Raw genomic sequence first — 26,790 nt, forward strand, 5'->3', positions numbered from 1 at the left:
AATCGTTCATTCTGATCTTTCCACATGTTCTCAAATCATCGTTGATCGCCCGCTGATAATTCGCCAATCGCTTTGTCTAAACAGTCTTTCATAAATCTCCCACAAAATGTTTTTTTATGTTCAACAAGTGAAGTCATATATAAAATCTTTTTAAGGGTTGGTTCATACTACGGAATTCTACGGGATAAACTCTGCGGAAACCCGTCGGCTGTCCAAGCGCACGGCCGCGCGCCTTTCCGCCGGCTCTATAGACACCATTCTATGGGCCGGCGTATTCCACTATCCGCTGAAAGAAATGACATGGGGCCGGCGGAAAAGCGCGCGACCGTGCGCGCGGACAGATGACGGAATTCCGCAGATATTATCCGCGAGAATTCTTCAGGATTAACCCACCCTAAGGGTGCGTGCACACTACGGAATTGCAGCGTATAACCCGCGGCGTATTCCGTCGCTCGTCCCCGCACACGGCGGCGCACATTTCCGCCCGTGCCATAGACACTATTCCATGCACGGGCGGATTCCGCGTTCCGTCGAAAGAAGTGACATGTCACTTCTTTCGGCGGATAGCGGAATACGCCGGCCCATAGAATGGTGTCTATGGAGCCGGCGGAAAGGCGCGCTCTTGCGCGCGGACATACGACGGCATTCCGCGGACATTGTCCTCGAGAATTCCGTAGTGTGAACCCACCCTTAGGGTGCGTTCACGCGTACAGGATCTGCAGCAGATTTAATGGCGCAGATTTGAAGTTGCAGATTGAAAGGAAATATGCAGCTTCAAATCTGCTGCAGATCCTGCACGTGTGAACGCATCCTAAACGTTGAATAACCCCTTTAAGTGACACCAGGTGCTCACTTGTTAGCAGTTTGAAGTTTATCTAATTGTTCCAGGCATTGCTTAGGGGATAGACCTGATTGCTTTGTAAATCGGTGCTGCACCTTTCCCTCCCAGATAACCAGTGATGCCAGTATCTCTCCCAGTATCTCTCCCAGTACATCTGCAATCTGTCTATTGTGCATCATGTCACTGTCTATTGCATCGGGAATGGGAAACTGCAAGAAGGAAAAGGTGAAGAACTGTGGATTGTAGTAAGAATAAGCGGGGGAGGAGGAGGAGGCAGAGGAGGAGGGTCATGGAGGGAGAGGAGGAATGTCACTTCCTGCACTGCCAATCCATAGAGTAGTGTGCACATTCTCCTGGGTTTTAACTAGGAGTCGCACTTCTCCAGCTCTACATATTGCTGAGGAGGGAGGAACAGACGAGTCCTCAGCCTGAAGGGGGAGAAGAGGAGCAGAGGAGAAGAGGAGCAGACAGAGCTGGAGCCTCACTCTGCAGCCGCACACACTGGGAGAGAGGACTGGGGGCTGTGATATAATCACCATATAATAGTTCCATCACCTCCTGCAGCAGTAGCGGTGTACAAGGGCTGCGGATCCTGGACATAAACAAGTGTGGAGGTGGACATTGCTGGGGATTCCTATAGCAACAAGTGAGAGATCTACAGCAACTTTCTCCTGTGTCTCTGGTGTCACCCACACAGCCTTACTGGGGGGAATCATGAGGAATATGTGGATACTACTAAGCTTTGCCTTGCTGGCCCTGGTGTCTGGTGAGACGGTGAGTTCCTGTCTATTTTTGCTAGTTTATAATAGTACCTGTTGGGAAACTACAACTCCCAGCATGCCCTGACAGCCTTCGGCTGTCAGGGCATGCTGGGAGTTGTAGTTTCCCACTAGTTTGTGTGTAGCTGTGACTTATTTATAGTTCGATCTTTATTTGTTTACCGAAAAAGTTTCTATTTGTAAATAAAACTTCTGTTGGTAACAATTTGTATCGGATTTACTGTAAACACGGACACAACTGAGGCTCTGTTCACATGGACCGTCTCCAAAACGCAGAAGAAAGTGCAAATCTTTTCTATGTGTGGCTGGAAAAAGAAAATATTGAACAAAACAGTGTTTGTGTGTGTGAACACAGCCCAATAGACAATCTGCACTGGAACTACTAGTTGTTACAGTCCTAATAAACAGGTTAATGTGTCCTATAGCAAATGGTAATTACTAGAATGCAAACTGTGTGACGTCATTTGTCACTACATGACGTCATTAATTGATCCCATAGTTTATTAACAGATTTTGGGATCACTTGATTAGACTTTCACTGATTGAAGGATTTCCATACAGGTTGGGATTATTTACTAAGAATTCACATTGGGATCAAGTAGCAGGAATATACATACATATATGTATATGTAAAAAAAAAAAAAAAAATTATATATAATTTTATTTATTATTATTTAATTTTTTGCGTCATTTTGGGATAATATTATTGCGGAGTAAAATACAATAGAATTTTATTAGTCATCGGTTATGTCTATGGGCAATGAAAGTGATTTCCCCTACGTCAGTCGGGGGAAACAATAGCCATAATTAGACTAATTCAGGTTTCATTTACTAAATACAGACTTTTCCAAAAGGGAATATTAAAGGCTAATTACTTGTAATCGCATCTACTTGTCTATGGATTGCTTACGGACTATGATTTGCCTATCGTGTTACTCCTGCTCTCCTACCCCTCAAGTGATCTGTATTACATATAAAAAGTTTAGATTGGAAAGCCTGTTTGGATTAGAATCCCCATTGATTTTAAATTCAGAGCATACTGGGAGTTGTAGTTCTGCCACAGGTGCGAAGGGGGCAGCACTAGAGCCTAGGTTCTCAACCATCTTGGGGGTATACTCCATGGGCTGGTAAGTCACAATGTTCTCTTATACTGTGGTTTTGATATGCAGCACAATGTATGATCATAGCATTGGCTGTCAGGGCATTATGGTAATTGTAGTTCAGCACCAGCTAGAGAGCCACAGGCTGGGGAGGGCTGCCCTAGAACCTAGTTCTCATCCCTGGGAATATAGTCATACTATGTCTATAATGTATAATCAGAGCATGCTAGGAGTTGTAGTTCTGCTACAGCTTTGCGAATACTGCTCTAGAGTCTAAGTTGTCTACCCCCTTGGACCGTATACGGAGTCATAACCCACCAACGTATATGCAGCGCAGTGTATGGCCATAGCATGCAGGGTACTGTGATGTCACTTATTTCAGTATACAACCCTGGATTAGATAGATGCTCAGTTTGTCCAGTGTGAACAGTCCCCAGCATCCACAGCCATAATCGACCATGTAAAAAGTTGTTTATTGCTGGCTTAATTCTTTTAATTCATAAAGTCCAAGGGACCCCCAAATCACCGTAATCCATATAGCGAACCCTAGTGTGGGGCTATTGCTCCTTGCTAATGCCTGAAGTAAAATTAGTTGTGAAATGCAGAGATTTTTATGAAGATACCCTGATTCTGGATAAGGTTGATGATGGATCCTGTACACACGTATGTCATGGTGGCGGAAGGGGGGGGGGCACTTTAAGAGCTGCTAAAGTTTCAGTAACTTATTAATTGATGGCTGGAAGAATGAGCCCCCCCAGTGCTTCAGCTGTGTTTATGATATCCAGCTCCCCTCCCCCACTTCCTGCTGAAGCTTCATCCACTCCAGATTCCCCCTTTTGTTGACAGAGCCTGCAGACCAGCAGCGCACTCTGAAAACTTGTTTGGAGAGTCCCAGTGTATAGTGGAGAGGGGAGGGAGGGGGGTCTGCCCCAACGTTTTTCTGCTGTTTGGCTTTTGGGTGGGTTTTTCCTGCACGTTTGATCACATATATCCTGAATATAAAATACACTGATATTGCTAGTGCATTTTTTAACCTCTTTTTAGTAAGCGTCATCCAAGGCTTTAGGGCAGTTGTGAAAATAATTTTCCGACTGACATAAATCTCAGTGGAATTTTTTTTTTAACCCCTGGGTTTATAGGAAAGAATAGCCGAGATCTGACATGAATGTTGATGGTGGGGTCCTGCCCTGGAGTGCATACTGTCTAGACTGCAGAGAGCTTGTGAAACGCGCCAAACTGCTGCTCCGGATGGAACTATTCCTACACCTTTGTTTTCCTGTTCTAATATATGCGATACCTTTAGTACAGATTATAGTGGATCCTCAATGTATCTTTTAATTACTTGTGTTCATCTACGACAATGGACTACACTATGGTAGAGGATTATTTATATGTTTCCAACACATTCTGCAGCAATGCGCAGGGATTTTCTCCAGTGGTAACATCCCTATCCACATTAAAGCGGTTATTCAGCACTACAAAAGCATGGCTACTTACTTCCAAAAACAGCTCCACTCTTGTCTCCAGTTTGCAGGTTTTGTAACTTGGTTCCATTGAAGTGAATGGAGCTTAATTGTAAGAGACAAGAGTGGTGCAAAAGTGGCCATGTTTTTGTACCGCTAGATAATCCCTTTAAGGACTACCCTTTGACTGGCTGCCCTTTACCTTCTGTCCCCCTGCCCTTACCTTGTAGGTTGTAAGCCCCTTGCGGGACGGGTCCCCTATATCTATGTACCAGTCTGCCATTTGCCTTATTCATATTGTGGGAGATATATTAAACATGGTGTAAAGTAAAACTGGCCTAGTTGCCCCTAGCAACCAATCAGATTCCACCTTTCATTGTCCAAAGAGTCTGTGAGGAATTAGAGGTGGAAACTGGTTGCCGGGGGCAACTAGGCCAGTTTTATTTTACACCATGTTTGATAAATCTCCCACAGTGCCTGTGTTCTGATGTTGTAACTTTCTGTTTGTCACCCCCTCTCACCTGTATACCGCTTTGGAATCAAAGGTGCATTAAAAATAAGTAATAATGGACCAATGTGATCAGAAGCCATAGCATCACTTTTACTTTGAACCTAGAGACCCCAATGTTAAATCTGAGGCCAGAGATGAATCAATTGTTGCCTGGTTCTCCCAATCTACCATAGAATGCAGTGCAATGGGCAAAACCGAGTCCTATGTGGTTGTACAATGACTCGGTTGTGAAGAGTGACTAAAAGGTTAGGCCTCATTCACATGTTCAGTGATTTTTCTGGGCCGCAAAGCCTCCCACAATTTTTTATTTTTTTCCCCGTAATCTGTAGAAATCATCTGTAATTGCATCTGCTCCTGTATCAGTTTCCTTAAAGGGGTTATCCAGCGCTACAAAAACATGGCCACTTTTCCTCCCTCTCTTGTCTCCAGTCCATGTGTGGTTTGTAATTAAGCTCCATTTACTTTAAAGGGGTTATCCAGCGCTACAAAAACATGGCCACTTTCCTGTTGTCAAAAACATGGCTGTTGTCTCCAGTTTAGGTGGTGTTTTGAAACTCTAATGTGCTCTAAGTTGAACCGCAATTACGGACAACTTAACAGGATGTGTGAATAAGGCCTTATACTGTGCATGGAGAAAGATTAAATGGCGTATTACAATTTTGTTGCAGAGTACCTGGCTATGAAATGCACAGAATACACAGCATCATAGCTTTATATATAATTAATCCTATTGTGTAAATTTCTACTGTTGCTCAGCAACAATAATAAGGACATTGTACTATGGGCCTGGACAAATCTTAACTAGGTCTAGAGGCCTGGTAAGACACTAGGAGCCAATACTTGACCACATTAGGATATATTCACATGTTTAGGTCCTGTCGCCTTTTTTTCCCCATGTAACCACATCATAAGGACCACTTGTACTTACTTACCTGGCCTAATCTTGCCTTGGACATTCTCCCTCCTTTACTCACCCAGCAGCAGGGTTAGGGGGAAGAAATCGCTACCAGGGTTTAATTTTTTTTTTTTTTGTGGGTGCCTCTGCGTGGTATAGCAATAGCAACTAGCAATATGCTTACTGTATATGCTAGGAGCTGTCCCAACCTATGAGCTAGGTCAAGTGGATCTATCCTGACACTTGAGAGGAGAGAACTGGGCTGCATCCATCTTCTCCAGCCACTGGGAGCCAAATGCAGAGCGCTACTGTAAATTCACTCATGTCTGCCTAACACTTGTTTATTAAAGGGGTTCTTCAGAGAATTCCTGCTTGTTCAAAGGGTCTCTCTTGAGTTGATCATAGTGTCCTTCTCACTAGGCCATCCAGCAATCAGCTGTAATATGTAGGGAAACATGGTAGTAAGTGTTGAGGTTCTGTGCAGCTCCCCCTATTGGAGAAACTAAGCATTACACAATGCCTTCTTGTATCAATGAGCTGCTTTATATATTGGGGGACAGGGGTCTGAAAATAAGGATCCTGAGCAGAGGCCCCCTACCTATTAGGACGTATATGCACCAGTTACACAAACGTTTTGGCAACACCAATTCCATGTGCTAAAAAGCTCCATTAATAGTTAGAGAGGGTCTGTGATGATCGTCAAGCCATGGTGCCCTTCAGGAGAAGCAAAGACCAGATGTAGTCATGCGTTATAGCTCTGGTCCTTCTTCAGGTCTCTGAGGAACAAGTGCCCTCCTTGCTGCTCAAACTCCAACTAAATGTGGGTAGGAATGTATTATATATCTGTAGCCCATGGATCTAGAATACATAGGTGCATACCGTTATTTACTCATAGGAGTTCTGCAGAAAAAAACAAAACCTTGCAATCCGCACTAGTGTTGAGCAAACTTGCCGAAAAGTTTGGGTTTGGCAATGTTTGTCGGACTGGGGTATCTGGGGCCCACCAGAATAAATTATCCTGGGGGCCCACCAATGAAGAACCAGTAAGAAATGACATGTCGGTCAATGTTAGTGGAGGTTCTAAAGCTAGGGGCCCACAGGGGGATTCTCCAATCTTCTGGTGGGCCAGTCCAACACTCTCCCTACCTGAATGCTCAGCATTTGACTTCTGCCATCTGAAGTTCTATGTATCCCTAGGGCTGCCAAGAAGACATGGATACAGACTATGTATGGACTATCTAGGGCTGCATCCAACTTCTCCAGACAATGGGAGACAACGCTGTTGCCAAACCCAAACTTTCGGCAACATGACTTAGCACTAGAGATAAGCAAACCAGAGTGTCATTTGATTACTTGTGCTGAAGAAGTTGGACGCAGCCCTAAGGAGTTCCTAAAAATAGGCCGCCTTAGAGCCACCGGTGACCAAATGCCGCATGCTCGTGTTCGCTCATATCTACTAAAAACTAGTGTACACCACTAAACGTTCCTCCTAGAATCCTTTTGCCTCTTAAAGAAAATTTCATCCAATATACAGGACTCTGGGACCCCCAGTGTTCAGTCAATACCTGATCGGTGCAGATGGTTAATAAGCAAATTACTGACAGTGTTCAATAGTCTTCCTCCTAGGCTCGGTACAGCGCGTGAGCTCGGCCTTTGTAGGAATCTCTTAGGTATTAGCTGTTTTCTTAATAATAGAAAATGGTCATGTAGAAAATAGAAAAGCTCTGCACATTCCATAGTAAGAAGGGGGGAGAGGGGGGCGTACCCTATTCTATGACTCTAATGGCATTTACTTTTTTTTTTTGAACAAAAGTTCTGGAAGCAATTGAGGGAGAGAGAGTTTCTTGAACAAAACCAGCTGCTCCCCTGGCCCCCATTGCTGGAAACTCCTATTGTATCATCCAGGAGGGTTCAGGATTCATAGCATGAGGCTGAATCACAATTATTTACTAACATGTGTGTGTATATAATGTAATTTCTAATGGCCTGTATTTCACATGGGGCTGGATATGTTCTAAGGTAACCATTTACCCAGGTATATGAGCCACTACCTTGTATATGTGGCTGTTAAAATAGGTCTGTTATCCATAGGCTTTATATAGTATTGCAGGTCGTCCTCTTTTAAGTGAATGTTGCATTAGAAGTTATGTCCCATGGACAAATGCGGTGTTGTTTCTGTGCAATGACTGAGGGAATGATCACCGTCACTTGAGCGCCATGTTCTATAAGAGTGGAAAAATGGCCAGTTCACATTAGTGGATATTACTTTCATCCAATCCTCTACACTCAACATTTCTTACATGCATGGCTGACTGGGAACAACCAACATCTTGTGTCACACTGTGTTGATTTTCCATTGTGAAAGGTTTTTATACGCATGTGGCATTTGATCACCATGTTTCCATGTATCCATATTTTTCCAGTTCCTTCAGCTACTGGTAATCAAATGCCGCACACTCAGATTAGGATGAATCCGAGCGTGCTTGAGTTTCACTTATTTCTAATAGACAACTGGCGCTATGTTTTATACCAACTAACCGAGACCTAGGTCTGTTAATACTTATTACCCGCAGAGAACTTGCATTTTTACATTTGTGGCGGTATTTGTTTTAGAAATCCAGATTACAAGGTGATTCCATAATTTTTGCCTAGAGTTGTATAACCGTGGTTAAAAGGGCATTGATCCTTTTAGTGGAATGGAAGTAAATTCATTTAATGCTGCATGTAAAAAGATTTATTGTTATTTATTTTTATGGCATTATATGACATCCTATTTGTATCCTCATTTGCTGCAGTGCTGTAAGTAGTTTATTGGAGAGTGCGGCTCCGGCCGCACTCTCCATTTTGTGCAATGTTGAATTGGTGCAATGGTCAATTCAACAGAAATGAACATCATCCGGCCGGTACTGCCGTACCGACCAGGATGATCTTCTGTTACACCAGCCGTTCTGTGACACGGCCGTGTCACAGAACGTTCGGTGTCTTACACCATGTAAACATGGCCTAAGAATGTTTGTTCATATAATGCCGTTTTTATTTTTTTTATAAGCTAGACCAGGTGAATCCTGAAGAAGGAATGGGTTTTGGCTTTGTTGGGGGGAGGGGGTGGAATCGCATCAGAAACTGTCCGTGCAAACAGTTTGAGTCCAATGTAAAAGACCATCATTTTTATTTTGATGGTTTTGTTTTGCTCTATTTGCCATTTTATTGCTTTATGTGGTTTTGCTGTTTTACAATTTTAATATTTCTGATGCAGGCAAAACAAAGCTCCCATTATTATGAGTGGTTCCAGCTTGTTAAATACAGGGCTTTGACATCTGTTCAATTGCAGTCGAGCCGTCCAGGCCAGATTAGTATAGCAGGTCCTCCTCGGTCAGCATTGCCTGAGACAGTTTGCATGATGTGTAGTTTGTTGTGTAACAGTAATTGCCTTTGCCCGCTGTAATGAAGCAATGATCAGGGAGATCAGTATTTCGCCTTTATGTCTAATACTTGGCTCCTCAGTACCAGAACAGTATCGTTCCAGACGGAGAACTTGGCCACCATTCAATTTTCCATCATGGCCACTTCTTATAGCACAGTAGCGAGAAGGAGTTAAATGTATATTTGGATGCTTCAGCTTCTTTGTAGTGGGATTGAAAGTACAGTTAATGCCGCCGCCAGCCAATTTGGTGAGGTAACGGCACTGGAACAGGACAGGTTTGGTGATGTCACCGCATTTGGGCTTTCTTTTGTTTATACCAAAGTTTCCCTCTAAAGGGGTACTGCAGCTGAAATGTTTTTCTTTTATATCAACTGGTGTCTGAATATATATATATATATATATATATATATATATATATATATATATATATAATATAATATTTTTATATATATATAACTCTTCAAAAAAGTGCGGCACTCAGAGATGAATGAATCCTGGGTGCCAGCGGTATCACCCTGATCCAAGGGTGTATGTTTAATAGCAGAAACGATATAACTGCAGCACGCCAGTCTTGTGGTGAAAAAAATCGTGAATAATTTATTCCATAAAGAAAAACACTCGGAACATTTGTAATTTACTTTTGTTTTAAAATCTTTAATCTTCCAGTACTTATCAGCTGCTGTATGCCCTACAGGAAGTGGTGTAATCTTTCCTTTCTGACGCAGTGCTCTCTGCTGCTACCACTGTATGTGACAGGAATTGTCGAGAGCAGTAGCAAGTTCCCATAAAAAAAACCTCTCCTGGACAGTTCCTGTCATGGACAGAGGTGGCAGCAGAGAGCACTGTGTCAGACTGGAAAAAAAATACACCACTTCCTGCAGGACACACAGCAGCTGATAAATACTGGAACGCTTGTGATTTTTAAATAGAAGTTTATTACAAATCTATATAACTTTCTGACAGAAGTTGATAAAAAAAAAATTGCAGAGTACCCCTTTAAAGAGGACCTGTCACCTCCCCGTGACGGGCTGACAGGCTCCCGACCCCCTGTTAGATCCCCCTATACTTACGTGATCCCGCCGGGTCCCGCTTCCTGAGCCGGTCGGGTCACAGAGATTTCAACGCCCGAAGCCCGGCGCGCGCGCTGAGAGATGAGTCCGATGCCCATAGAGAATGACGGAGCATCAGACTCCCCATTCATTCTCTATGGGCATCGGACTCTCCTGTGAGCGCACGCGCCGGGCTTTGGGCGCTGAAATCTCCGTGACCCGACCGGCTCAGGAAGCGGGACCCGGCGGGATCACGTAAGTATAGGGGGCACGGGGGGTGACTGGTCTCCTTTAAGTTTTCCGATATCAGAAACTACTATTGTATCAATACTCTGCTGCAACAAAATGTTTTTGTTTGTGCCTAAGGCCTGTGTTACAGCGCCATATAACTCTGATTTGTATAGACTTTACCCCCATATGTCTCTGTACTCAATGCTATGTTCCATAGGATGCCATATTATGAAACTATTCCATTAGAAATATTGCTTGTAGGAAAGAATATTTTGGTAAGGCTGCATCATACAGAGCACTAAATGGCGGCATACATTTATATAAAGAGACAGTTTTGACATTGTCCTTTTTGTTCGCTGTAGTTTACAGCTTTTCTATTTGTATATGTAGTGATGGCACAGTATGGCTTATATGTAGAGTATATGGCTACAAAGAATGTTTCTGGCTCTATTTTCTCACTACATGGCCAGGCTAATGATTTTAACAAGAACTATGTAATACTTCATTCCACCTGCGGGGGTGCTGCAGGCAAATTGCACTCTTACTACTGACTCCTCCCACAGATTACAGCTGATTGATGGGGAACCCATTATCTAGATAAAGTGATCACTTTGTAGGGGGAAACATTTAACAAAGGGTTGTCAGAAAGCGGACCACCCCTTTTTAAAGGTCCTCAAACATGGCGATTATTCAATCATAAGAATTGCACAGCTCCGCTTTAGGAACACTACAGTCCTGTGTAAAATTATTCATTGCTTTGCACCCAACAATTACTTTCGACTCAGGTTCACACAGCTTTTATCCCTGAGATTTACCCTATGATTACTTGTCATTCAGTTGCCCTGTTTTGTCCTTCTGCTGCTTCAAAGCTTCCCTCATCCTCCAGGTCTGCATGGGATCCAGATGTCAATGATCTCACCGGGGAGGGGTGGCCCTCCATCTTTGTGTAAGTCATCCGATGAGTCCAGTAAAAACGGAGTCTTATTTTCTTAGGTGTCTGGCTAATGGGAGGTGGTAAATTCCAGCTTACTATAAAGCAATGATGGATAGAAAGAGAATTCCTGCAGGCGATAGGGGTGGTTTATGAGAAGCAATTGCCTCAATTTAGATCTCCTGTATGTTTTGGAACTTTTTTTTTTTTTTTTTTTAAATCCCCTTGGCGAACAAAACATTTTGACATATTTGCGCCTTCTTTCCAAGAGTTCAAAGAAAATTAAGATTGGTTTGTTTTGGTCTGGGGATCTTCGTTTAAATTTAAAGGGGTTGTCCAGCGAAAATCTTTTTCTTTCAAATCAACTGGTGCCATAAAGTTTTATATAGATTTTTAATTTACTTCTATTTAAAAATCTCAAGTCTACCAATACTTATCAGCTGCTGTATGCCCCACAGGAAATGTTGTTTTCTCTTCAGTCTGAGACAGTGCTCTCTGCTGCCACCTCTGGCTGAGACAGGAATTTCCAGAGCAAGAGAGTTTTTCTGTGAGGATTTGCTACTGCTCTGCTGCCACCTCTGTCCATGTCAGGAACTGTCCAGAGAGCACTGTGTCAGACTGAAAAGAATACACCACTTCCTGCAGGACATACAGAAGCTGATAAGTATGGGAAGACTGGAGATTTTTCAGTAGAAATAAATTACAAATCTGTATACTTTTCTGAAAAAAATAGTTGATTTGAAAGAAAAAGATTTTTGTTGGAAAAAAGGCACAGTGTAATATTACTGCTACTTTCCAGAAACAGTGCCACTGTCGTCTGTAGTTTGTGTGCGGTATTGCAGCTCAGTGACATTTGCAATATCGTGCATAGCCCATGGGAAAGCAGCTATAAAACCTGTTTAAAATGAGCTATTCTAATGATAGTGTTCATATTAGAATGGGTTTCTTAGCCCCCTTGCCCAATACAATATTTAATACATTGCGCCAAACTATTTCTTCACTTAAGAGGATTGTGCCCTGTTAGTAAATCATTGTATCCCCCATGATATGGCGATCCTGGGACATCTTCTCTTATAGCTCCGTGTTGTGCTGTTCTCAATAGAACTGTATGAATAAATGGCCAACTGGGTGTTATCCGCTGGGGGTGTGTCCCTGCATTGTCACATTTGATTAGGTAGTGTCACAGTGTAGGGACACCCCCAACTTGTAACACCTAGTTGGCTTTTTAGTCCTCTATTTCTAGCATGACACAGAGCTATAAGAAAAGACCTTCCAGAATTGGGGCTCAAAAAATGCACACTGAGTAATAGATGATGAATTGAAGAGGAAAGATTTCTGCCTGAAAATTCCTATTCTATTCTGCTTTGGCAGAATGGGCGCAGAATAGGAGATGAATTTGAGCGGAATTTGAGAGGAATTCAAGCGGAGTTCAAGCAGAATTCAAGACTTCTACAGGATTCCTCTAGTGGAATCCGCCCAAAGAAATAACATGTCACTTCTTTGGCGGAAAGCCGATCCGCGACGGAAATTTACGAACGCAAAATTCCTCTGTGTGAAAAACACCGCGCAAAGCCCATTGAAAACAATGGCAAAGTGCTTCGCTCAATTTAAACGGGCGGATTTTCCAGCAGAATTTTGCGCGGAATCCGCTCGAAAATCCGCCTCTTTTGCTCAGTGTGCATGAGCCCTAATTGTTTCATAGGAATAAAAGAATTTACTAAATCGGGTCTGGAGAGGCCACAGGTCCTATGTTGCGGGGGGTGGGGTGTTTTTTAATATTTCTCTTAAGCGAGGGAAATACAGAAATGACAATGTTGAGTCACATTCTTGATAATGTGCGGTGCTGCTGGATCAAGGTCATCTCAGACCACACCAGACTTCATCATTTTTTTTTCTTTGGCAAAAAGAATAGTTTCTCTGAATTTCATTTATTGCATTGCCTAGAAAAGTATAACATTCAGAAATCTAAACTTTGCAACTATCGTATCCAGGGTTAGAAAAAACAAAGCTACTTTTTGTATAAACAGCACCACCCCTATGCTCAGGTTGTGTGTGGTATTACAGCTCCATTCACTCCAATGGAAAACTACTTCAAAGCCCACACCCAAACTGAGGACATGAGTGAGGGTGCAAATGTGATAATAATTACAATAGTTTGTACACTCTAGTACACGAATAATCCTAATATTGAACGAACAATGCGTACATACACCAAAAAATTAGCCAACGATTAGTGATTTTATGGTCAGCTTAAAGGGTTACTCTGGTAAAAATCCTTTTCTTTAAAATCAATTGGTTTCAGAAAGTTATATAGACTTGTAATTTACTTCCATTTTAAAATCTTTACTCTTTCAGTGCTTATCAGCTGCTGTATGTCCTGCAGGAAATTGTGTATTCTTTCCAGTCTGACATAGTGCTCTCTGCTGCCACCTCTGTTCGTGTCAGGAACTGCCTAGAGAAGTTTTCTATGGGGATCTGCTACTGCTCTGGACAGTTCCTGACACGGACAGAGGTGGCAGCAGAGAGCACTGTGTCAGACTGAAAACAATACATTACTTCCTGCAAGACATACAGCAGCTGATAAGTAAATTACAAATCAATATACCTTCCTGACAACAGTTGATTTAAAAGAAAAACTAATTCGCTGGAGTACCCCTTTAAAAGATGTAATCAATGACACAATGATTTGTGACATCAATGATTTTTCGGTTGTTGCCTGTATACACAAGAAAAACTAGGTATTGCCAATTGAAAGACCTGATGGGGTGGTTTATGACTTTTTATAAAATAATAATAATAATAATAATAATTTTTAGGTTATTATATTATTATTATTATTATTAATAATAATAATAATAATAATAATAATAATAATAATATATACACACAATCACCGGCCACTTTATTAGGTACACCATGCTAGTAACGGGTTGGACCCCCTTTTGCCTTCAGAACTGCCTCAATTCTTGGTGGCATAGATACAACAAGGTGCTGGAAGCTTCCTCAGAGATTTTGGTGCATATTGACATGATGGCATCACACAGTTGCCGCAGATTTGTCGGCTGCACATCCATGATGCGAATCTCCCGTTCCACCACATCCCAAAGATGCTCTATTGGATTGAGATCTGGTGACTGTGGAGGCCATTTGAGTACAGTGAACTCATTGTCATGTTCAAGAAACCAGTCTGAGATGATTCTAGCGTTATGACATGGCGCATTATCCTGCTGAAAGTAGCCATCAGATGTTGGGTCCATTGTGGTCATAAAGGGATGGACATGGTCAGCAACAATACTCAGGTAGGCTGTGGCGTTGTAACGATGCTCAATTGGTACCAAGGGGCCCAAAGAGTGGCAAGAAAATATTCCCCACACCTTGACACCACCACCACCAGCCTGAACCTTTGATACAAGGCAGGATGGATCCATGCTTTCATGTTGTTGACGCCAAATTCTGACCCTACCATCCGAATGTCGCAGCAGAAATCGAGACTCATCAGACCAGGCAACGTTTTTCCAATCTTCTACTGTCCAATTTCGATGAGCTTGTGCAAATTGTAGCCTCAGTTTCCTGTTCTTAGCTGAAAGGAGTGGCACCCGGGGTGGTCTTCTGCTGCTGTAGCCCATCTGCCTCAAAGTTGGACGTACTGTGCGTTCAGAGATGCTCTTCTGCCTACCTTGGTTGTAACGGTTGGCTATTTGAGTCACTGTTGCCTTTCTATCAGCTCGAACCAGTCTGCCCATTCTCCTCTGACCTCTGGCATCAAAAAGGCATTTCCGCCCACAGAACTGCCGCTCACTGGATGTTTTTTCTTTATCGGACCATTCTCTGTAAACCCTAGAGATGGTTGTGCGTGAAAATCCCAGTAGATCAGCAGTTTCTGAAATACTCAGACCAGCCCTTCTGGCACCAACAACCATGCCACGTTCAAAGGCACTCAAATCACCTTTCTTCCCCATACTGATGCTCGGTTTGAACTGCAGGAGATTGTCTTGACCATGTCTACATGCCTAAATGCACTGAGTTGCCGCCATGTGATTGGCTGATTAGAAATTAAGTGGTAATGTGCAGTTGGACAGCTGTACCTAATAAAGTGGCCGGTGAGGGGGGGAGGGGGGGGGAGGGGGGGGAGGGGGGGGGAGGGGGGGGAGGGGGGGGGAGGGGGGGGAGGGGGGGGAGGGGGGGGAGGGGGGGGGAGGGGGGGGAGGGGGGGAATATTTTTTGAGGAAAAAAATAACTATCACTGACCTAAGTTTGCAGCCATGTGAATCTTCCCTTGGAAGATGAGTAATGGAATATTTTCTGCTTGGCACCTTAGCCTCTTTGTTAATATGAGGTCCATGTGTTGTGTTTTATGTTTCTTATTGACTTTCTAAACACTCGCCCTGCAGATGGAGAGGAGCCGTTTATTATTTTAGCACATCCAGAAAGGGTTTTCAAAGGAAACATTTGTAATGATGAATGAGGTCGACTCTGATAAACAATCCTGCAAACTTCTCGCCTGTAAACACATTCTTGGTGGACAAGGAGCCTCTATGTAAGGGGAATGGTGTATGTTCAGCTGTGTGACATGATATTTTCATCAAATTATGAGCGGAGTCTATCGCCAGGAAAGCAGAAAAATTGTGTGCGTCTGAGGACTCGGCCGTGCATTTCTGTAATGTAGTCTCTCAGTCCATATATTTGACCTAAATATAAAAAAAGTGGCTTAAAGGGGTTTTCTGGTTTACATAAATATTGGCCTACGAGCTAAAAGGGGTTATTCAGGAAAGCTACCTTCTTTCATAAACGACGCCACATCTGTCCTTAGGTTATTTGCGGTATTACAGCTCCGCTCTATTCACTTCAATAAAACTGAGCTGCAATACCACACCCAAGCTAAGAATAAGAGTGGCGCTGTTCCTGGAAGAAAGCAGCCGTGTTTCTCTAATCCTGCATAACACTTCATAAGCAAACAATGCTGAAATCTTTCTGTTTTCAGTCTGGCCACTAAGCCTAATAATAAGATGACCTTTTCTGTTAATAAAGTTCTTAATGTTACACAGCTCACAGCTTTCCTCCTTCCCTCTTCTCTGCACAGGTCACAAAGCGTACCTAGTAAACCCCCTCCATTGTATGATTTCCTAGGTCAGTGTTTCTTTTATAGTATCTCTTAATGCTTTAAAAGCTCAGGGAAGATGGCTTCCCCCATAATTATGTACAAAGATAAATGTATCCAGTAAGGGTCCTTCTACATTACCAGATTTGTTGGCCGTGGGTAGCCACAAGCAACCGCTAATCGCCGATCAGCTTTACTTAGCATGACAAATCAAGTGCCCAGGCTGCATAAACGATCCATGTATCATTTGTGCAGCCGTGGAAATGTACATATGTATATCTGTGCGGTCGGTTTCCAGATCACACAACAGTACATACTTAACTAGTGTGCCGCCACTCTCCCATCAGGCCACTTTGTCTTCACGCGCTGCCTCCTCTGTCCTGGGACCTGGAGAACAGGATGCTGGATCACAGTTGCCCCTAGCAACCAATAAGATTCCACCTTTCATTCCTCACAGACTCTTTGGAAAATGAAAGGTGGAATCTGATTGGTTGCTAGGGGCAACTGAGCCAGTTTCACTTTACACCATGTTTGATAAATCTCCCCCTATATCCATGTTTTTCTAACAGCTCTAGGGCTGCATCCAACTTCTCCAGGCATCAGGAGTCGAATGCCGAGTGTTTGAGTTGAGACGAACCTGAAAGTTCAGCAAGTTTGCTCATCACTACTAGTTCTACTTTGTTCTTTGTGGAAGACTCGGCATGACCATATATATATTACGAGGGTTCCCATTGAGGAATCTACAAAGTGAAAAGTGGTTGTCCGAATTGGACAGCCCTTTTAGGCTGGATTTCCGTGGAATCGGCCGTTTCTCCCCCAGTAGCCGTGCAATATTGCCAGTATTATTGTGGAATATGTTCATATGAGGACCTCAATGGGGTGTGTGTATTGCAAAATCTATATGACTACTTTTGGTGATGGTCTACAACAGTGATGGGGAACCTTCGGCCCTCCAGTTGTTGCAAAACTACAATTCCCATCATGCCTGGACAGCCAAAGCGAAGCTTTGGCTGTCCAGGCATGATGGGAATTGTAGTTTTGCAACAGCTGGAGGGCTGAAGGTTCTCCATCCCTGGTCTACAATCTTTATTCCACCCCACCCCCCCTTTGGACATTTGGGACACATCACTGTTACGTCATGGTTTTACGGCCATTCATAGATGACCAAAGGTTACCATGTACCTGTAGCCTAAACTTTGATCCATTCTTTAAAGGGGATTTAAGCTATATTTCTAAAGTGAAAACTGAAACCTGACTTAATAATGGTGTGGATTACAGGCGATGGCCTATTGTATCATACCGGGGGAACCACTCCTCCCCCCCCTGCTATCCCTCCATTGTAATGTGTGCAGGGGAAGGCGGCTTCCATGGTAGTGAAGGTGACCTGCAGCAACTCAGGTGTGACTGTAATTTGCATCTTAACCGTAGTCCATTTAACCCATCATTTGCTGTTCCTGAGCCGGTGACACCTGGCTGGAAATGGAAGCGAACACTATCAGAAAGCTGCTAATGAGAAGCGTATTATAGATTTATCGGAATTATGTAATGGCTGACAATGGGGAAAGGGGGGGATTTTATGCAATCTGCAGTCTTTATAAATGTTTTATTGGGCTGGAAATGAAAAATTCTAATTTGACATTGGCAGCGAGTAAATAAATGTTTATTCCCAGCAAAAGGCGGACTGCCACTAATTAAAGTTTTATTACGTGTGAGCGCAGTCGTGGCGGTGGCGGGCTCGGATTTACTGGTATAAATATTAGATCCTCTTTTTTATGTTTGCTGATGGGATAATCACTGTTGTTGTTCGTGTTATGTCTCTGCCGAGATTCGCACCTAGGCGCTGAATTGTAGCTTTTATTGTTCTTGGTAACTCGGGTTGGATTAATTATATGTTGATTATTTGATTGTTTGGCTGTAAGATCCTGGCAGGGTAAGGCTTCTGCGTTTGCATCTCGTCCTTAACAAAAAAAATAAAAAATAAAAATAAAAAATAAAAATATATATATATAATTTACGTTCTTGTAATCCTCAGATTTAAAGGGTATGAACATCTTAACATGCTTATTTATTTTAAGAAAAAAATCTATTTGCGGAATTTTGGAAATCCTTTTCATTAGGAATTTCCTAATGCTGTAGAGGGGTTCTCCACCAAGTATTTTTCTTTTCTTTCAAATCAATTGGTTTCAGAAAGTTTTATATAAATATGTAATTTACTTCTGTTTTAAAGATCTCAAGTCGTCCAGTACTTATCAGCTGCTGTTTGTCCTGCAAGGAGCGGTGTATTCTTTCCAGTCTGACACAGTGCTGTCTGCTGCCACCTCTGTCCATGACAGGGACTTGCAGAGCAGTAGCAAATCCCCATAGAAAACCTCTCCTTCCCTGGACAGTTTCTGACATGGACAGAGGTGGCAGCAGAGAGTACTGTGTCAGACTGGACAGAATACACCACTTCCTGCAGGACATACAGCAGCTTATAAGTATCAGAAAGTAGTAGTACAGGCGATTTTAAGAAACTTTGTAATTGGGTTTATTATCCGAAAAATGTTTGTTTTTGTTTTTTTTAATCATGAAAAAGCAGTTTGAAGCCCCCCCCTTCATGGTTCTCTTATGGAGAGGGGAAGGGGTTGAGGAAGATGAGGCACAAAAACAGGACAACAAAGAGTTAATTTGCAGCTACATCACCAGGCTATCTCCTCTGAAGTCAGCACTGACCTCTGAATACCGGCTTTCACACAGGTGCCACTGTGTAATCCGTTCTCTGCTCTCTGCTGGTGACTAATCTCCCCCCTCCCCTCTCCATAGAACAGACAGGGCTCGACTGATGTAAAAGAGTCAAGATTTCCTGATAATGAGCAGTGAATGAGAGAGAGGAGGGGGGGAGGGACCTGGGGAAAGTCTTTTTGAATGCAGATAATGGCATATTTACCTAATCAACCCAATCACAAAGTTTCTTAAAATCACCTGGACTATTGATTTCTGCAATAAAAAAAATACGACTGTGACACTTAGGGTGTAGAGTAAAAACAGACTGTAGAGGCTGTAGGAGAGAAACTAAGCACAAAGCATGGTTGTCCATAGCCTTTATAGTGACTATTGAGGTGCAAACGGGTTTTAGAGTCTTTGGTTTTTAGAGTCTTATGCTGCGTTTACACAGAACGATTATCATGCGAATTTGCACGATAACGATCGAATTCGAACGATAATCGTACGTGTAAACGCAGCGAACGATCAAGCGACGAGCGAGAAATCGTTCATTTTGATCCTACATGTTCTAAACTCGTCGTTCGCAAAAAATTCGCAGATCGTTCTGTGTAAACAGTCGTTCACCGATTTTACCTATGTGCGAGATAGGCTTAAGCGATCGCAAAACAATTTTTGCGTACGATATATCGCTCCGTCTAACGCTGATTGTTCTAAAAAAAAAAACATCGATCTTTCGATATCGTTAATCGTACGATCGGGCGAATTATCGCTCCGTGTAAATGCAGCATAAAAGGGGCTCTATTCCAGAAACATTGCCACCCTGGTCCTCAGGTTGTGTGTGGGATTACAGCTCATTTCTATTGAAACCGAGCATGGTTTGGATGTTGGTTCTTATTGTGAAATGTAACCGTTTTGTAATGTGGGTTTTGGCGGCGCAGTTCCAGTAGACGAGACACATTTTCGCAATGTTCTAAAAGCTGCTTATCTGCGTGTTTTTTGGCCACGTTGCAGAGGGATCTTGCTATTAGCTAATGCAGTGGTTGCAGTCACTATTAGGGAAAGCAAACATGGGGCGGAATGGCTGCAGAACCGGTACAATCCACAGGGAGATACAGTAGCATGGAAGTAGGGGAAGCTTTACCAATGCAGATTTTCCATCATGGCTTTCATCTGTTTTTGATGTACTGGGTGAAATGTCTGCTAAATTCTCAGTATAATTTAACATGCACATAGGGACCCACACTTAGGGTGGTATTACACGGGCCGAGCAGGGCCCGATAATACCTGTAAACGAGCGCCGATCTGCTAGATCGTCGCTCGTTTACTGGGCCTATAACACAGCCCGATAATCGTTTAGCAAGAGCTGCAAGGACATCGTTACCGATGTCCTTGCAGCCCTTGCTAAACTGGCATACATTACCCATCCACGTTCCAGGGCTGTTCCTGCCGTCCGTTTCTCCCGGGGTCCCGTGCGCGCTCTAGCTTCACATCGGACTGTCAGCTGATAGACCGCGCAGCCAATCACAGGCCGGGACCGCGGCTACACGTAGCCCGTGCACCGCTATTACACGTAGCGGTGCGCAGTTGGCGCCCGACAAAATAGGTTCTAACCTATATCAACGATCAGCCGATGATCGTTGTCATCGGCTGATCGTTGCATTTATTACATGGAGCGATAATCTGCCGAATCGGGCCGATTATCGTTTCGTGTAATAGGGCCCTTAGACCCCCATGTGGCAGATTTAGCCTGTACTGAAGTGGTCATCAGTAATGTAACATCTATGTCGGTACAATGCACTCCCTATACTACACCGTTATACTATAGCTCGATTAGTAACCCCTCCCCCTCCTCTTTTACGAAGATGCATTGTTACCAGTATTCGCTATGAAGTTAATATGTCGCTTAAGGCTTTTCATTTATCACCATTGTGGCCGGTGTATTTTGTGCCTTGTCTCAGTTAGTTATAATGTATCTCTAATGCAGTGTTTTTATATCTTTTGTTGCCTGCAGGTTCCAAAGATGTCATTTTACCATCAAAATACACATCTTCCCATTTCCGAGTCATTCTCATCTAGAGTTTCCATCACAGATTTGTAAATTACTTCTATTTAAAAATCTCAGTCTTTCCAGTACTTATCAGCTGCTGTATGTCTTGCAGGAAGTGGTGTATTTTTTTTTCAGTCTGACACAGTGCTCTCTGCTGCCACCTCTGTTCATGGCAGGGACTGTCCAGAGCAGGAGAGGTTTTCTATGGGGATCTGCTACTGCTCTGGACAGTTCCTGTCATGGACAGAAGTGGCTGCAGAGAGCACTGTGTCAGACTGGAAATAATACACCACTTCCTGCAAGACATACAGCAGCTGATAAGTACTGGAAGAGTTGAGATTTTTTTATAGAAATAATTTATAAATCTGTATAACTTTCTACTCTGGAGTACCCATTTAACTATGTAAGCAGGTCTTCTCTTGGGCCTTTAAAAATAAGGCCTTATACACGACAACTGCAATTGGGATCCATATTGTAGTTGCTGTATAACGCAAGACTTGCTATTACTTATTATTGTATGGGAGCCATGTATGAAGGATGTGGAGCAGTTTGGCTTCCTGACTCCGGGGCGCTGGTTTCCCTGGTGTGTATGAATATCAGTCGCTGAATAGGAGATGTCATGAGTGGAATGCTCTATTTACTTTTCCTTTTTATTTTTTTTTATTTATTTTTTTTTCTAGTAAACCACAGAATATTTTTTTCTCTTGTGTCTAGAAGTTAGCTCAGAGTCTAAGGTCATTTATATTGTTTGACTTTTACAGTTGCTCATAACAACCTGGTTTATTTGCTGCCGTCTTTATCTGTTGTCTAGTTTGATACAAGGTCTTTGCATGGAGACTGTTTTCCATAGGACTCTATGATTAATTTCATCAGCCAGGGTAGCATTGTGCTCACTGTAAAGTGAAAGCAAACCTGCACATAAGAATAACCTTAAAGTGCATGAGCCATACGGGGACTCCATCACAACTAGACTTAAAGGGGTTATCCAGCGCTACAAAAACATGGCCACTTTTCCCCCTCTCTTGTCTCCAGATTGGGTGGGGTTTTAAATTCCGTTCCATTGAAGTAAATGGAGCTTAAAGGACAACTCCCGCGGGACCCCAAAAAAAAAAAAAAACACAGACACACACAGACACCATACTCACCATCTCTCCGGTGACGATCGCCACTCGATTCGCCCGCCGTCCGCCTCTCCGTCGCCGCCGTCCGCCATCCAGCGATGTCTCCAACTTCCGGGTCCAGGGGATGGAAAAGGCTGCCAGTGCGCTTGCGCACCGGCAGCCTTTTCATTGGCTGGAGCGCATCACATGGCTTCCAGCAAGCTCAGCCAATCAGGGCTGAGCAAGCTGGAAGCCATGTGATGCGCTCCAGCCAATGAAAAGGCTGCTGGTGCGCATGTGCACCAGCAGCCTTTTCATCCCCATTCACTTTGCATGAAGACGCCGAGGAGGAAGAAGACCCGGACCGCCCCTCGGCTCTGACGTCGTCGTCACCAGATGCCGCCCCGGAGAAGAGGACCGTGACGATCGTAATAGGTAATGTATACATTCCTTAACTTCCGGGGTGGGGGGTCGGGGGTCCGAAAGTGGGGGAAGGGGGCCAGGCCGGGTATTTAACCACATTACAAAGTTATATAACTTTGTAATGTGTGTTAAATGAGCAAAAAAAAATTTTTGTGGGAGTTGTCCTTTAACTGCAAACAACACCTGAACTGGAGACAAGAAAGGGGGAAAAGTGGCCATGTTTTTGTAGAGCTGGATAACACCTTTGTTACTCTTTAAAGGGTAACTATCAGGAAGTTAGACAAATCCAACCTGCTATTGCACAGGAGGATGAAGACATGTCTCTTACCTTCATCCTTGGCACCGTTGCTGTGCTGTTAGTCGTTTACTACTCGGTCCAGTAAGACCGTTTGAAGCACTGGGGCACTGCCGGATCAGCGTTATGGGGGGCGGGGCAGTGCTCCGAACAGTCTTACCAGACCGAGGAGTAAACAGCTAACTGCACAGGAATGGCGCAGAGGATGAAGGGAAAAAACATACCTCCATCCTCTGCGCCTCCTGTACAATCAGGGGGCTCTCAGCAGGTTAGATTTGTCTAACCTGCTGATAGTTCCCTTTTAAATACAGTAGATGTCTGGGTACTAACTATTCCTCTAGATACTGGGTCAGACCATTGAGTGTACATTGTTGCTTCTGGACCCTATGTCAACCACGTGCTATTTATAATATTGGTTACTAATGAACATAGGAGTTTTGGGGACCTCAGCTCACAGGCCACCAGTGCATCTGCTACTTCTGTACCTCCTATGGTTGCTTCCTTGATTGTCACCATCCACGTATTGTTGCCCTTAAAGGGGTTATCTAGCACTACAAAAACATGGCCACTTTTGCCCCACTCTTGTCTCTAGTTCAGGTGTTATTTGCAATTAAGCTCCATTTACTTTAATGGACCTAAGTTTCAAACCCCACCCAATCTGGAGACAAGAGAGGGGGAAAAGTGGCCATGTTTTTGTAGCACTGGATAACCCCTTTAACTTTTTTTTCCCCCAGACTCCCTAGGGCTGCATCCAACAACTACAGCCACCGGTATTCAAATAGTGAATGATCAGACTTGAGCGTGTTTGAGTTGCGCTCATCAAGTTACCTATCTGTTGATGGCTGTTTTGGGGTTTTTGGTTCTTATCAGTACAGAGTAGAGAGCTGACTGACAGGGAGGCCATTGATGTAGGGTTGAGGTAGTAGCATTTCTCCTTAAAGGGAATGTGTCATCAGAAAATTACCTATTGTTTAAATCAAGTTTTTATGTTAAACTTTTTCTTTTTTTTTTTTCATTGGTAGGTTGCAATTTCTTTTTCTAGTTTCCCATTTTACTGTTAAATAAAAAAAATCCTGAACTCTTGCAGTTTTCATTTTATCCACTAGGTCTAAAACTAAGCTAAGACGTCCTATTTTGTTGATAGGAGGAGGCTGCTGTTGTTGTCTATGTCCATGAGGCTTGCTGTAAAGCAAGTCACTAAATGCTGTTAAAAACAGCTCAGGAAGATGCATGCCTCCAGAACAATGTACAAAAAAAATTCTAGTCAGTAAATAGAAACTGATTATAATAAAAGAACATGGGGGAGATTTATCAAACACAGTGTAAAGTGAAACTGGCTCAGTTGCCCCTAGCAACCAATCAGATTCCACTTTTAATTTTCCAAAGAGTCTGTGAGGAATGATTGGTTGCTAGGGGCAACTGAGCCAGTTTCAATTTACACCAAGTTTGATAAATCTCCCCCCATGTTTTAGTATTCAGTAAAAGAAAGTTTAGGCGATAATTACATAGTCCATCAAGTTCAACCTATAACCCTACATTCCCTTTAAGGCCTACTCTTGTTACCCATACATTTCTCCTTTCCTTCTGCAGTACAGCTATTTTGCATCCTCCTATTAGCGGCAGAGCCATGGCTACCGTCCACAACACAGGATCTGCGGATAAGCCATCAGATATTGCCATCAGATCAGCACTTTGTGATGGAGTTTCTTTCCGAATCATTCTGGCTGAGAGGGTATCTATTCAGGGATTATAGTGAATCAATGAGTGAGCTCCCCACCTGCTGCTTCAGCTCAAGGTTTTTGTGCCTGTCACATTGTGACTTTAAGCATATCCCTGCTTTCTGTTCTGTCGCCTCAAGCCGAGTCGCACAGAAAATATAATTCCCTCTTGGACATGTTAATTAAAGTGCATAAGATGAAATGTGCTGCGGCTTTTATCAGGGGATCCAGATACAGCGTATACACCCAGAGCAAGCGTGCTGGAAGGTGAAGTGTAACGTGGCCTTTATTCCATGTGTGCCCTGTCGTGTCTGGCCTTCACTCAGGTCACATTCATGCTCGCTCAGTACAGTTAATTTTCTATATATAACGCTGCTATTTTAAGGCCCAGGACCCACTCACTAGGCACCTTTTATCTGAAGGCACAGTCACCAGTAATACAGAGATGAAAGCTTAAAAGCTGGGTCAAGATCAAACTGTAACAGAATATAGCCGAGCGCACAGCTCGCCGGTCATGGTGGAAGTCGCGAAAATGTGTTCTCTAGTGATAAATCATCGGGTCCTGGGCCGCGTGCGTCCAGTTATCTGTAATAGCTCATAGGATTTTTTACTTTTTAAATGGTTTCTGGACATAAGTGGTATAAACCATGTTTCTGGTTAGTAAAGGTTGTACCCCCCCCTTCAGAAACAGCGCCACCTATGTCCGTAGGCAGTGTCTGGTATTGCAGTTCAGTCTCATTCTCTAGTTTGAGGCCCTTTCAAGTGGATGAGGTTGAGCTGCGGTAAACTTGAGCCATGGCTTCATGTTTTCATGCAAGATTAGAAAAACGTAGCTGCTACGTAGCACTCCTTGTCCTCGGTTAGAAGTATTACAGTTCGCTTCCATTGAAGTGAATAAAGCAGAGCTGTAATACCCCAACACAAGCTGGGGGACAGGTTGGCGCTATGTTTTTGTCTAGGTAAGCCCTTCCATGCAGGTGAATGGTGGAAATAGTATATTTTTATGTTGCCCATAGCAACCAATCACAGCTCCGCTCATTTCTCATATTGCTCTGGTTAAATGGAAGCTGTGCTGTGATTGGTTGCTATGGGCAACCAAGGAAATCTAAAATCTCATCTTTAATTGCATTAGAGGGGTTATCTAGGATTAGAAAAACATAGCAAGACAGCAGGATAAATATCCTCTGTTGTTTTTATCTTTTTGATATGTAGAAGTAAATATATTACTGTACAGGCAAAGTTGTCATTCAGTATCAGTCTTTTTCCCCATAAATTCTGGGTTAAAATACCATACCTTTTTAAAGGGATTTTCCAAAATTGGGAAATATACTTAAAGGGCTAATCCGCTTAAACATAACTTTTTATATGTTGCTACCCATTGGGATGACATAACAACTAACAGCATTTTCTTACCCCTCAGCACACCCACAATTTCATCCTATGTCATCTTCGGGACCCTGGCTGAGCAGTCCCACTTATAAGACAGACTCATCTGGGTGTGATAGCCCACTCAGCCAATCACTAGTCATGGTGCGGTCCCATGTTGGCCGCTGGGTGGGCTCTCACCCTCAGACGAGTCAGTCTCGGAAGTGTGAACGCTCAGTCGGAGTCCTGAAGATGATGTAGGACAACATCAGGAGAGCGGCAGTCACCGACCTTTGTTGGTCCTGTGACATACACTGTTTGCAGCTGCAGCAAAGTAAAGAGAAAAACTATCAGGGATGCACATCATGCATGTCGGCTGATTGTTGCCTTTTATCGCACGAAGCATCGGCCATTATGGCCGATCGCCAAATACGGGCAATAATCGCTTCATGTAAAAGGGCCTTTACGTTGCAATGCAGACGTGTTTGTATCTGTATTACTCCTGCAGGCCCTAACACAACCCTGGGTCTAGAGACCCTAATTAAAGGGGTTATCCAGTGCTACAAAAACATGGCCACTTTCTTTCAGAGACAACACGTCTCCAGTTCAGGTGCAGTTTGCAATTAAAGGGGTTATCCAGCGCTACAAAAACATGGCCACTTTCCCCCTACTGTTGTCTCCAGTTTGGGTGGGGTTTTGAAACTCAGTTCCATTGAAGTAAATGGAGCTTAATTGCAAACTGCACCTGAACTGGAGTCAACAGTAGGGGGAAAGTGGCCATGTTTTTGTAGCGCTGGATAACCCCTTTAAAGGCACA

At 43.3% G+C, this 26,790-nt stretch overlaps 1 protein-coding gene across 1 annotated transcript in view; it reads left to right on the forward strand.

Annotated features, from left to right (window-relative positions):
- Positions 1-1,197: 1,197 nt before the first annotated feature.
- The window catches only part of SDC2 (syndecan 2), an 88,215-nt gene continuing 62,622 nt past the window's right edge, over positions 1,198-26,790 (forward strand). Inside the window, exon 1 of the mRNA XM_069957318.1 lies at positions 1,198-1,615. Coding sequence (XP_069813419.1) covers positions 1,556-1,615 — 60 coding nt within the window. The 5' untranslated portion in view covers positions 1,198-1,555. The remainder of the gene's footprint in view (positions 1,616-26,790) is intronic.

This window comes from Dendropsophus ebraccatus, chromosome 2 (assembly GCF_027789765.1).
Source record: "Dendropsophus ebraccatus isolate aDenEbr1 chromosome 2, aDenEbr1.pat, whole genome shotgun sequence".
Taxonomy (NCBI): Eukaryota; Metazoa; Chordata; class Amphibia; order Anura; family Hylidae; genus Dendropsophus; species Dendropsophus ebraccatus.